Source organism: Ylistrum balloti, unplaced genomic scaffold (genome assembly GCF_031769215.1).
Source record: "Ylistrum balloti isolate Yb309-2 unplaced genomic scaffold, AGI_CSIRO_Ybal_v1 Utg369956, whole genome shotgun sequence".
NCBI lineage: Eukaryota > Metazoa > Mollusca > Bivalvia > Pectinida > Pectinidae > Ylistrum > Ylistrum balloti.
In genome coordinates, this window is record NW_026782056.1 from 402,084 (window position 1) to 415,429 (window position 13,346).

Genomic DNA, 13,346 nt, shown 5'->3' on the forward strand with positions numbered 1-13,346 from the left:
TGAGACATTGAATGGCTATACACCTGCTTTCTACCTGAGAAATGACATCCAATTAATCTGTAAAGGAACCTACTACAACTGTACATTTGAGTACGCAGATTGGCACTTGTTGTTTTCCTGACAGCCTTCTGATCTTCGTCTTATATCGGTTTGTATTTGTTTGGGAGTCACTTCCATTAATACTATTTTTGTTTCCATATCCACAAAGAGTGTTTCTTAATAGATACCACTCAGTTTAAGTATACTGTAATCTTATTTTTCATAATCACCAAGAGAAAGGTTTCTGAATCTGATAAATTTGCCATATTTACTATGGAAATCCTTATCAGCTTGCGATTCCTGTACACACAGATCACACAAAATAATAGGAAAGAGAACACTTTCAGTATATGAAATAACACCGTAAGTAACGTTTGTATATGATTATCACCTGTAAGATTTTAGAGGACAATTTTAATGAAATCATTCAGGCCGGCGAGTCATACTGAGGTATTAGGATAAGTTTTTTTGTTTTAAATGTTTAAGAAGGTAAGGAAGTGACCCTAAAGCAAAGGACAAGTAGTACACCTTGACTGACCTTGACTTTGAACGTATGTCAAAAAATAAAGAGTTGTTATAATTGGGTTGTTTTTCCTGAACGTAGGAAAAACAAGTAAATACCAAATATGTCATTATTATCATAATCCATTATCAGCAAGATAAAGTAGGACAGAATATGAACAAAAGAAGAATTTACACGGAAACTCCTAAAAAGTACAAGGAGAATAAGACAAGGTGTTCCGGAAGAGTAAGCGTAGTCTTCTTCATCGGCAAGACCATGTAAAGATTGGTCACAGAGAATATAATTAATGTACATGCCTTTCAAACGCAAAATGTGACAAAAAGATAAAACAAACAAAGGATAGAACAGAAGTGAAGTGAAATACAACAAAGTGCAGAAGAAGGGTTAATGTAAATCAGGATGCTGCAGAAGGACAAATAACAAGAGGTATTACTGATAAACGAACGCAAACAAATTACACATAGCATGCCTATGAGGAATGTTCCATCTTTCCTTGAATTCTGTAGTCGATAAATGGAATTCAGGGGACGTCATCAGCAAAGTCTGTGGCGATCGAATCATGCGCCTGATCTTGCAGTCGACGAGACAGAGGAGTATGTCGTTAGTTTGGTAGCTTACTTATATACCGTAGTGGTAGAAGACGGCATAGTAGAGACTACATTGTTGCAGAAACGCCCTGGCAAGCGCCACGTCTTTTTTGACGCCGTTCGTCAGTGGTAGTGAACTCGAGTCTTCGCCATCTTGCTGGACTATGCTCATCCGATCGCAATGGAACCCTGCTTTATATTGACTGTTGAGGATCACTCTATATATAAACAGTATACATACTATTTATACCACTAGTACAAAAACGCACCAAACAAAGTTAATAGGTAGTTTACAACAAATGCGTTGACGAAGAAAAACAGACGGTTTAACGTCACCAGAAATGCATTCGAACGTCAGTGTTACTATATTCTATTGATAAGCAAAAATAAACACTTTTCTCTAACTCTCGAATGAAACAAATTAAGTTCTGTATACATAAACAATACTTGGTGGTAAATATACCAGCCAGCCATTTTTCAACTCCGCTGAAATATTAATGTAGGTTGTGAAAATAAATGTCATTCTATTGATGAACAAATCTACTGTCCGATGATCACCCTCACTGTGTATTACGCATGTCAGCAATAAAATGTAATGAACAAACACATTATTCATTATTCAACCGCACTCAACAGCTGTTTACATGTTTTTTTTACTTCACGGATTACAATCGTACATTGATGACATCAGTCGTGCGGCGACAATAATAATGATTATTGCATGTATAGCTGGTTGTTTTTTGTCGATATGGTGTCCCCCTGACATCGATTGTATGACTAGTGTATACGATGGTAGGGGATTAGACTTGGGCGATCAAACTGTAATTGGATTGGATGAATTTCATTTTATCAAATGCGAGTATCTTTTATTAAGCATGTAACATACGCATGTATATGACACATACAGTTCTGAGACGTCTCTTCATATATATATATACATATACATATATATACACACAAAAATTGAAGTTGTAGTTTAACTGACACTATAATCTCACAGAAACGTAGATTTATTATTCCTATATGTAAATATGTCAGAAAACAGCCTTCCATTTTTATAAAAACACTATAATCATTCTAACATAATTGCGCAACATCGTGGAAAACTGCAGAAATCGATTGAAATTGACATTTGATAATATAAAGATATTCCTTGTAAAACTTGTGTCCCTCTTTAATCCATTCCATTAATATCACAAGGGTATACACATGTACTTGACGCTCCTTCGTTATCATCCAATATCTGTAGGATATTGTACTAAAAGAATCACCTAAGATTTACGTGTATCATCCTTGCACTAAATGTCCTTTTGACCTAACGATCCATACACAAAAACAGTCCTCTAGTTTAACCTTTGACCATCTGATCAATACAGAAAATCAGTCCTTTACTTCAACGTTGTGACCAATACACTAAACATTTTTGAATTTTTGAACACTGAAACTATCCTCTAAGTTGACCTTATAATCCATACACTGAAACTATCCTCTAAGTTGACCTTATGACCCATACTTTGAAACTATCCTCTAAGTTGAACTTATGACCCATACACTGAAACTATCCTCTAAGTTGACCTTATGACCCATACATTGAAACTATCATCTAAGTTGAACTTATGACCCATACACTGAAACTATCCTCTAAGTTGACCTTATGACCCATACATTGAAACTATCCTCTAAGTTGAACTTATGACCCATACATTGAAACTATCCTCTAAGTTGAACTTATGACCCATACACTGAAACTATCCTCTAAGTTGACCTTATGACACATACACTGAAACTATCCTCTAAGTTGAACTTATGACCCATACACTGAAACTATCCTCTAAGTTGAACTTATGACCCATACATTGAAACTATCCTCTAAGTTGAACTTATAACCCATACACTGAAACTTATGACCCATACATTGAAACTATCATCTAAGTTGAACTTATGACCCATACACTGAAACTATCCTTAAGTTGACCTTATGACACATACACTGAAACAGTTACTTATGACCCATACATTGAAACTATCCTCTAAGTTGAACTTATGATCCATACACTGAAACTATGACCTTATGACACATACACTGAAACTATCCTCTAAGTTGAACTTATGACCCATACACTGAAACTATCCTCTAAGTTGACCTTATGACCCATACATTGAAACTATCCTCTAAGTTGAACTTATGACCCATACACTGAAACTATCCTCTAAGTTGATCTAAGTTGAACTTATGACCCATACACTGAAACTATCCTCTAAGTTGACCTTATGACCCATACACTGAAACTATCCTCTAAGTTGAACTTATGACCCATACATTGAAACTATCCTCTAAGTTGAACTTATGACCCATTGATCCTCTAAGTTGACCTTATGACATACATTGAAACTATCCTCTAAGTTGAACTTATGACCCATACACTGAAACACTGAAACTATCCTCTAAGTTGACCTTATGACCCATACATTGAAACTATCATCTAAGTTGAACTTATGACCCATACACTGAAACTATCCTCTAAGTTGACCTTATGACACATACACTGAAACTATCCTCTAAGTTGACCTTATGACCCATACATTGAAACTATCCTCTAAGTTGAACTTATGATCCATACACTGAAACTATCCTCTAAGTTGACCTTATGACACATACACTGAAACTATCCTCTAAGTTGAACTTATGACCCATACACTGAAACTATCCTCTAAGTTGAACTTATGACCCATACATTGAAACTATCCTCTAAGTTGAACTTATAACCCATACACTGAAACTATCCTCTAAGTTGACCTTATGACCCATACATTGAAACTATCATCTAAGTTGAACTTATGACCCATACACTGAAACTATCCTCTAAGTTGACCTTATGACCCATACACTGAAACTATCCTCTAAGTTGAACTTATGACCCATACATTGAAACTATCCTCTAAGTTGAACTTATGACCCATACACTGAAACTATCCTCTAAGTTGACCTTATAATCCATACATTGAAACTATCCTCTAAGTTGAACTTATGACCCATACACTGAAACTATCCTCTAAGTTGACCTTATGACCCATACATTGAAACTATCCTCTAAGTTGACCTTATGACCCATACATTGAAACTATCCTCTAAGTTGACCTTATGACACATACACTGAAACTATCCTCTAAGTTGACCTTATGACCCATACACTAAAACTGCCCTCTCAGTTGACCGTATAGTCCATGGATTAAAACTGTAATCTAATTGACCTATAACCCGGACACTAAAGTTGCCTGTTACTTTGACCTTATGACCCATACACTAAACCAGGCCTGTGATTGACCTATGACCCATACACCAAAACAGCCGTGAATTGACTACCAATTTGACTTAACGATGCATTCGTAAAACAATTCTCGAACACGGCATCCTCCAGGATAATTTTAATACGAAGTGTTTAAAGAGATTTATTCTTTTCATGACATGAAAAAGTGTATCTAATTATTATTCGCCTTAAATTTGAAATGCCGGATTAGTTATTAAGTAGTATGTGTATGGTTTTGTGTAATGTATACTCGTGTTTTCATTACAGAGAAATCGTTCGACGTGAGCCTTTTGTGTGTGTTAACGTCCTTGAAACGAGCGTGGACGAGCGCGGTCTACCTTAATGCTAGTACAATGAAATAGTAAACGATCGGAATGTCTGAGTATACTTTAATATCACGGACGAACTGTTAGCTTACAACTATTGTAAGAAATTTCTTATTTAGTTTTGAATTATATAAACATCTGTGACAACAGCGTTGCTATACATCTCTTGTACGATTTAACAGATACAATGAATGACAAACGGTTCGAAACTATTTATTTTATGTCACGATGTTAAGAATAAAAATATCAATAATTGAAACTTCATTTTCAAGTGTGAAGCTAAACAAAGAAATTATCAAACTCTGTCACGTTTAAGGGGACTCGCCACAGTTGAGCGCACGTCTTACTCCGGAGTGTTAGATAATTAGAGCACTGATGTGCCTGATAGCCATGACAAGATTAAGAACACAATTCGTACTATTATTGGCTGTTGTGTCAGGAGTAATATAAGACTTTATGTCACTCAAGCCTGCGATGTAGTGCCTGTGTAGGACTCGCACAGTGCAATACCTTTTCTTTTCAATTACACGATAATTATTTAGGTGAAACACGTGTGAGGTCCGTACTATGCTTGTTACCTAGGACAGGAAGTGAGTGGTGTTGATACCGGACAAGAACAACCACTCTTTCTACACGTACTCGTCTTTGGGATTTATAAATAGGAGTTTGTGAACCGACATTTGTGTTGACCTTAACAACAGGTGAGTGTTTCTTTATTCATGTACCTGTATGTACGATAAAGCAGATAGTCTGGCAGTCTATCAAACTGATCTCACCAGAAAGCCAAGGACAGGGTATGGTTTCTGTCACGTAACGAACAAGGCTGCATGGAAACCTCAATCGAATTCAATTACTTGAAAACATCTTAAGTTTGAATTTAGAAGCTCCCTATCTGGATTATGTCTATGCTTTGTTAAGCATGTGCATTGAGCACGATAACTTGCTGATGATCAACTTGATGAAATCGAGTAATTGAAAACATCAGTTCTATACCTCAACTCGCACGCTAACCTCTATCAATAAACACAACATGCAACGCTAAGTTGTTGCTTTTGAAATTTCAGTGATTGTCGACATGTACCTTTTTGTATTGTTCCTCGCACATATGGAGCTATTTTCAAGACGTTATGACCAACTAACACACTGCCCAAGGATACACCCGTCCATACACATTCTGGATATCACAATACTTTGAAACAGAAATCGATAACATGAAAAATCTTGTATAATTTGCTATGGTCGTTAAAATGCTGTCAGACGGACAGACATCAAGAAACCGTTGTACATGCTGCTCAAATGACATCGTCGTTAGTACATTTAATTATTACCTACTCATAGCCTGTCATAACTAATTAGTCTCATCGGACTGACCACAGCAGTGAGTAGAGACTATTTGAGGAATATGTTAGCTACAGTATTTACCTCGTCAGCATCCCAAGAGTAACGTACATTGTAAACCAGAATCTGTGGTAAGTCAACATCTAATTGTTCCATAAACTGATTTTTACATTAGAATGATTTCACAAGGGACCATAAAAATATAGTAATATTTTAATACCAAGTTGGCCTTTGTTTTTATAGATATTTAACGATAAAGATAATCATTTTGCTTGACTTTGAAGTTATTTACGATAGTGACACCAGCCTATCCTTAAAACATTACAGTTGATAATGTATCAAATGTTTGTTTGGTAGATAAGATTCAGGGATTGTCAGATTGTACCTCATTATAATTACGTCACGGTATATAGTACAATAGTAAAAATGTTTGTCTATCGTGCCTCCTAGCATCAGTCAGTGATTCGCTTTGGTCCTATTCGAATATTAAAATATTATTGTGTTTAAGCATTGAAGAGAAATCGTACATGCAATATAATGTTACATTCACGTGCAATGCGTATCCCCGAGTCAGGTCAGAATCAATTTCCTTTGAAGAATGAGTACAGAACCCTGCATAAACTGACGGATGAAAACTAATTTTATTAAATTTTTTGAAATATTCGTTGAACTGAGTCACCTTTATTGTTAAGTAAACATGAATTTATTGTCCAGCATTCAGATAAATTTATATCGGTAAGTGTTTAAGCTATTTTCTTTGTTTCCGATGTTTACAGTGTTATTGGTATAGTATACCACCTTGATTTCTGTCTACGATATGTATCACCAAAACGTTTGACAGCGTTGTCAAAGATCCAACAGTTTTCTCCCTTTTAATCATAAAACAATCAGTGATAAGTGATATGTGGGCGACAAGACCAATCTGTTGGTATCTATCCTCTCAGAATGATGTAAATAAAATCTACAAAAAAGAATATACATTCATCGATGAGATCTTATAAAAACATTCATTTACGCTGAAATATGAAATACGTGTGGGGTATGATGATTGTTTGCACTGTGGAGTTTAAGATAAATCCGCGCACGTTTCATCACATCGCTTCAGCTAACGTAAACAACGGGAGTTCCCTGTTGCAATACGAGATATGCGTCATAGTGTGTGTACAGCAAATTATATCCGTGTCAGTCATAAAGCAAGCTTTTGAAAATCGAGTTAATTTTCGTAAATATCTTTCTTTTACTCTTAAAAGCTGATTTCCGTGTCTTAGCTGTTACTTTGAGCCGAAGCTCCATTATTTTGTGTGGGCTTTACGAATGAAATAATGATTAAAAAGGACGTTATTGTTGGAATGATGAATCTAAAAACTTTGTGAACCAATTACATACCGCAAAACAGAGGCGCGTGGACTGACTGAATGCCTGTAAGGGTATTGGAAGAAGAAATTAAAGTGTCATAATGGTAAATATACGTAGGTAAAGTAGAGTCCTTACGGGCACGAAGCATAATAAACAAAGTCGGGTCAAAAAGGCGTCACGAGAGTCTTATTAACCAAGCTAGGACTCTTCGTAACGTCCCTGTGTTTAAATCAGTGATAAAAGTTCATCGATCGAAGATTAACAAAAGACGAATCACCCCTTTAATAGAACCTGAAGAATCTCGTATCCCAGGTCGGGGGATATGTAATCGAGTTCTGTTTGCTTGTAATTACAGTACTACGCATTGCAGTCATATATATACAGTATATCTACCTGTAATCCTTATGTAGCCAACAGGTCGTACTGGTGATTCCAGTGTTGATATAAACGTGTTGGGAGATGTCCTGTTTATCCATTACCAGAAGTGAATCACATCTAAATCAACAGTATTACGGTGTGTAAGATGTTTATCCCAATAAGGGTTATTAAAACAAGTATATAGTATCTTCTCAGTTATCTCTCCCTGCCTTGTGTTCAATTTGTTACAATGTCTCCTAGGTTACTGTTTTGACGTATCTTCGATTCATGTTGTTTCCTCGTTTTGTTTTGTGGTTTTCTTTGTTTCCATTATTTATTTTTGTCACGTGTACTTCTGTTGTCGCTTATTTCGAAAGAAACTGTGTTTCCATTGCTTTTCATACTTCATCGAACTGTTTTTACTTTCATTAGTTTTATGGGATTTGCTTGGTATTTGTTGTGATGTGGAATTACCATTAGGAGAGATGGAAAGAGCAGAAGGAGAGATGGAAAGAGCAGTAGGAGAGATGGAAAGAGCAGTAGGAGAGATGGAAAGAGCAGAAGGAGAGATGGAAAGAGCAGTAGGAGAGATGGAAAGAGCAGAAGGAAAGATGGAAAGAGCAGTAGGAGAGATGGAAAGAGCAGTAGGAGAGATGGAAAGACTAGCAGGAGAGATGGAAAGAGCAGTAGGAGAGATGGAAAGACTAGCAGGAGAGATGGAAAGACCAGTAGGAGAGATGGAAAGAGCAGTAGGAGAGATGGAAAGAGCAGTAGGAGAGATGGAAAGAGCAGCAGGAGAGATGGAAAGACCAGTAGGAGAGATGGAAAGACTAGCAGGAGAGATGGAAAGACCAGTAGGAGAGATGGAAAGAGCAGTAGGAGAGATGGAAAGAGCCGAAGGAGAGATGGAAAGACCAGCAGGAGAGATGGAAAGAGCAGTAGGAGAGATGGAAAGAGCAGTAGGAGAGATGGAAAGAGCAGTAGGAGAGATGGAAGGACTAGCAGGAGAGATGGAAAGAGCAGTAGGAGAGATGGAAAGACCAGCAGGAGAGATGGAAAGAGCAGTAGGAGAGATGGAAAGACTAGCAGGAGAGATGGAAAGAGCAGTAGGAGAGATGGAAAGAGCAGTAGGAGAGATGGAAAGACTAGCAGGAGAGATGGAAAGAGCAGTAGGAGAGATGGAAAGAGCAGTAGGAGAGATGGAAAGACCAGCAGGAGAGATGGAAAGACTAGCAGGAGAGATGGAAAGAGCAGTAGGAGAGATGGAAAGACTAGTAGGAGAGATGGAAAGAGCAGTAGGAGAGATGGAAAGAGCAGTAGGAGAGATGGAAAGAGCAGTAGGAGAGATGGGAAGACTAGCAGGAGAGATGGAAAGACCAGTAGTAGAGATGGAAAGAGCAGTAGTAGAGATGGAAAGACCAGTAGTAGAGATGGGAAGACCAGTAGGAGAGTGCCGTCTAGAAGCAGTTATACTACTTTGTATATAGCCTGCTCATAGTTCAGTGTACATAAATGTGTTTCATCACACATTAGGTGAACTTTGAAATGATGTAAGTAATAATATAGCGGTATATTTATAAAATATTATCATCACGACATAGACCATAACAAACCATGTCAGTAAGTATTTTTACATTTATTTAATAAGCTTGACAGACCATTGAATTTAGAGTGATTTTCTTGGCTCCGTTTTCGGCTGTTGCGTATCTTACCAGATTTGTAGATGTACATATCGTGTTTTATCACGATAATGCGTGCATGTCACTTCCCAAAGGGTGTGTACAGTCTGAGGCACACCACACATGTAATATTCTTACGCAGAACCAAATTTCTCCGTCTGTTGGATAATGTAGTTTGAATTGTTTATTGTCTGCCAAACTTGCTGAAGATATATTGTTGTTTCCTCTCGGGAAGAATAACCATAACCAGCTTTGTGTTACTTACGCTCTGTTTCATCAACCTAAACAATCATTGATGTCTTACAAGGATAAGTATCATTCATTAAACGATAAAGCACAGTGATCGATGTTACTGTAATACATTGGTTGTTGCACCATCCCATCTAGATTTCTATCGAACGATGTTTTGGTTGTCCTCATTTGCATCCTAGGTTTCAAAGTTTAGGCCGTAAGCATCACTGACTAGTCCTAGAAAGACGAATAAGCTGTATGATGCATTTTAATTCGTTATTTGGCTATGCTGTATCTAATTCTAAACTGGTAGTTAAAGACGATATTCCCTTGTGTGTCTTAAGTTCAATCTTTCATCAGACATTCATTGTAGATATCCATACCAAAGAATGACAGGACAACATAATATTTTAAAAATAATGAATAATGAATAGACTTCATTCCGTAATAAGATATGTTACATATCAAAAACATTCTCATAGTGGTTGGTGGTTTCGCTATTTTTGACACTGGTCTCCTTTGAAAACATGACATTACTTAATTAGTTTACCAATATTAACATGTTTGGTGCTGTCGAGGACGATTATACATACAGAATACGTCCTAAATCATCCATTTGTGGTCCATATCTTGTTTATTTTTAACACTTTCGAAACAGGCTGTTTCAACATATACTAATCACTCTTGATGACCCAGACAGAAGTGAGGGGTCTAACTGTGTAAGGAAACCGAAGTACACGGGGGGAAACCGACGTGGTCGAGCAGGTGACCCCAAACGCTCCTTTATTCTACCAATGAATCTGAAATTTTAAAAAAAGTAACGAAATATCGACTGTTATCTAATAAAAGACTGGATGATAATGTTATGATCTAAGTATGTATAGAAACATCTGTATGGCATTTAAGGTGTAGAACTATAATTCCAAGTACATTTTAACTACTATCCTTGTCGCTTACAGTATACATATGTACTTACATGTATGTATTCATATATATGTTAATTGTATAAGTATCTACACTATTTAATTATGAATATGAGAAGCTAACGTAACGTAATTATGGAATCTACACCGGTACATTAAGTGTACATGTACTTTCTTAAGTTGTCATATCTGACCCATCAATGTAATCTGTAATCTGATTTTAAGTGTAGTCAGATCGTTTTATGTGTAGACATGTATAAATCTTTCATATCAAATTCTACTTCACAGCAAGTGAAATCTTTGTAGATTACACGCAGTATGTATTTCAATACAGTACTATACATAAGCTAACCATGTCAAAGTTACTATGATATATATAAATAGAGCTAACACAAGTGGTTGTTGTATATGGTATTTCTTTCACTCAGGGGTTTGGGGAGGGGGGATGCGAGGAGGGAGATTAGCGAGTAGCTCATGTGTTTGTGACCTTTATCTTGTGTAACCTTTTTCTACCACAAAAGAAGGCTATTCCGAAGTTGAATCAACCTGTTCTGGTATCCATTTGTGTCTTATCAATCTCTATCCAGAGTTACCGTTCTTATAACAAATTAAAGCAGGTCATTCACGGATTGAAAGTAATAAATTGATAGAAATGCACATAAAAAATCAATTGTTCAAAAAACAATCGCGAACTACTTTTTGTGTGTTTAGATTTCCGCGATTGCACGAAGCTTCCTTCATGCCAAATTGTCCATTCATTCACAGTAATATTCATTGCAACTGTCGCTGGATTAAATAACTCTTGGATGTTTTTTATTATCATTTTTATACGGATGGAGAAAAGATATCAGTGTTGTCGGTGTTTATGTCAAAATTCGCCACTATTAATCTGGCGTTAACACAAGGTTCCATACCGGTGGCGGTTTGTGTTGCTACTAAGGCTGAGAAATGAACTTGTCAATGCTGCCGTGGTTGTGGTTTTGGATAGGAAACTTCACTCCAAAAGGAGTCCCTTCTCAAAAAAGAACTGGCTATTCACGGAACAATTAAAATAAAATAAAAAAAAAAAAAAAAAAAACAATCCAAACAGAAAAAGAAGTGAATTCAAACACGTTTCATTTCTCACTCTGCGAGCGTTCGGCATGATAATGTCCACGAGCACGAAGATAGGGTTAATAAAAGATAGCCCCTGACAGCCAATCAAAACGCGTCTAGAGTTTGGCCACTGTGTGGATAATATGATTTATTAACAAAACAGTTGTAAAGATAGACCCACCTGTTGTGATATATTCACTGATTTAGTTAAGGGTGATGTAGGATACAATTTATTCAGAAAACAGCTCGTTAGGCATCTTTCTGATATTTTGTTGGGAATGAATTTAATTGAAATATAGTTAGGATTTCTAATATCAAAAAAGATATTTATAAAATATCATTGGAATTTCAAACTTCATAAAATAATACTGTTCCTGTGGGATAGAAAATCAGCTAGCATTATAAACTTAATACGTTTCTTCTCTGAAGAAGTGAACAGCATAATCAACGTAAAAGTCAATATTTTCAGTGTTTGTTTAAATTGTGCCTATCTATTTTATATATTTGTGTTTGTACAATTTCTTATCAACAAATATCATGTAGTATTACATTCATTCGCTCTATAATTACCCTCGATATACATTGGTTTTAGTTCACTCTTACAGAAAATTCTAATTTCTAAGTAGGATAAAAGAGTTCCGGTTTGTAAAACCCGGTTAATTCTGACAGACGCTACAAATAGGAGAGTCAATGGATTCGACAGATTGATGGATATTTACAAGGCCACAACTCTGATCCGGAAACAAGTCTATACACGGAACTAATTATCTGATAGAGGGCGCCCCGCGTCTCTTAATTCCAGAAAATGTGAATTTAAATCGCACACTAATACCATATCAATGACACGAATCCCCTAAAATAAAATAATGACGAACCTGGTAATGTCTTACGATTATAAGAATGATTTAAAACATACCAGGTGCCAATCATTCAGGGATTTTGGATTTTTGTATATCATATCCCTAAGATGTTAATGTTTTATGAATAAGTTATCTATTATTAAAAGAAGTCGTTTGTCCGCCTAGAATGTACGGTAATTTGTAACTGTCGAAACTTCAGTCGGTAAAAAACGATATAAAATGCAGACTTACTGAATTGGGACGTAATCGATGTGAATTTATCAAAATGTAAATAAGCAAAGTTTAAGGTGTAACAATGTAAAATAATTGATTTTCACGGAAAATTTATTTTCATGGATTTCGTGGTTAATGTAAATTCCAGAATTTATGTCAACGAACTATTAAATTTATTATTTAGTAAATATAATGAACTGTGTCATTTACGAAATCAAGTGTCCATTTAAAAAAATACGGAAATTGAGCCCCACAAAAATATCTGATCTTAGATTATTCTAAAATGTAGACTAAATTTGGACGATTTGGACCTGTTGAAAAAAATGCTCTTGTATATGTGAAATAATTGATGACGATTGAAATGTACTTGATGTTTCTGAGGCTTGCCAGACCCCCTTTCTCTTGTATCCCGGAATGAGTTAGTACATACATGTATACAATTAGATGGATCAGCCAAATGGAGATGTAGATGAAGTAAACCTTTATTCAGACTTAACAGCGTAATTTATAA

At 36.1% G+C, this 13,346-nt stretch overlaps 1 protein-coding gene across 1 annotated transcript; it reads left to right on the forward strand.

Annotated features, from left to right (window-relative positions):
- The first annotated feature begins 8,319 nt into the window (after positions 1-8,319).
- LOC132547459 (tropomyosin-like) lies at positions 8,320-9,321 on the forward strand. Its single transcript, XM_060211215.1, has one exon. The coding sequence runs from the start codon at positions 8,320-8,322 to the stop codon at positions 9,319-9,321; it is 1,002 nt and encodes a 333-aa protein (XP_060067198.1).
- The last annotated feature ends 4,025 nt before the right edge of the window (positions 9,322-13,346 follow it).

Excerpts from the sequence above, each read along its gene's own strand:
- LOC132547459 (XM_060211215.1), top strand. The coding sequence starts at position 8,320 with ATGGAAAGAGCAGAAGGAGAGATGGAAAGAGCAGTAGGAGAGATGGAA.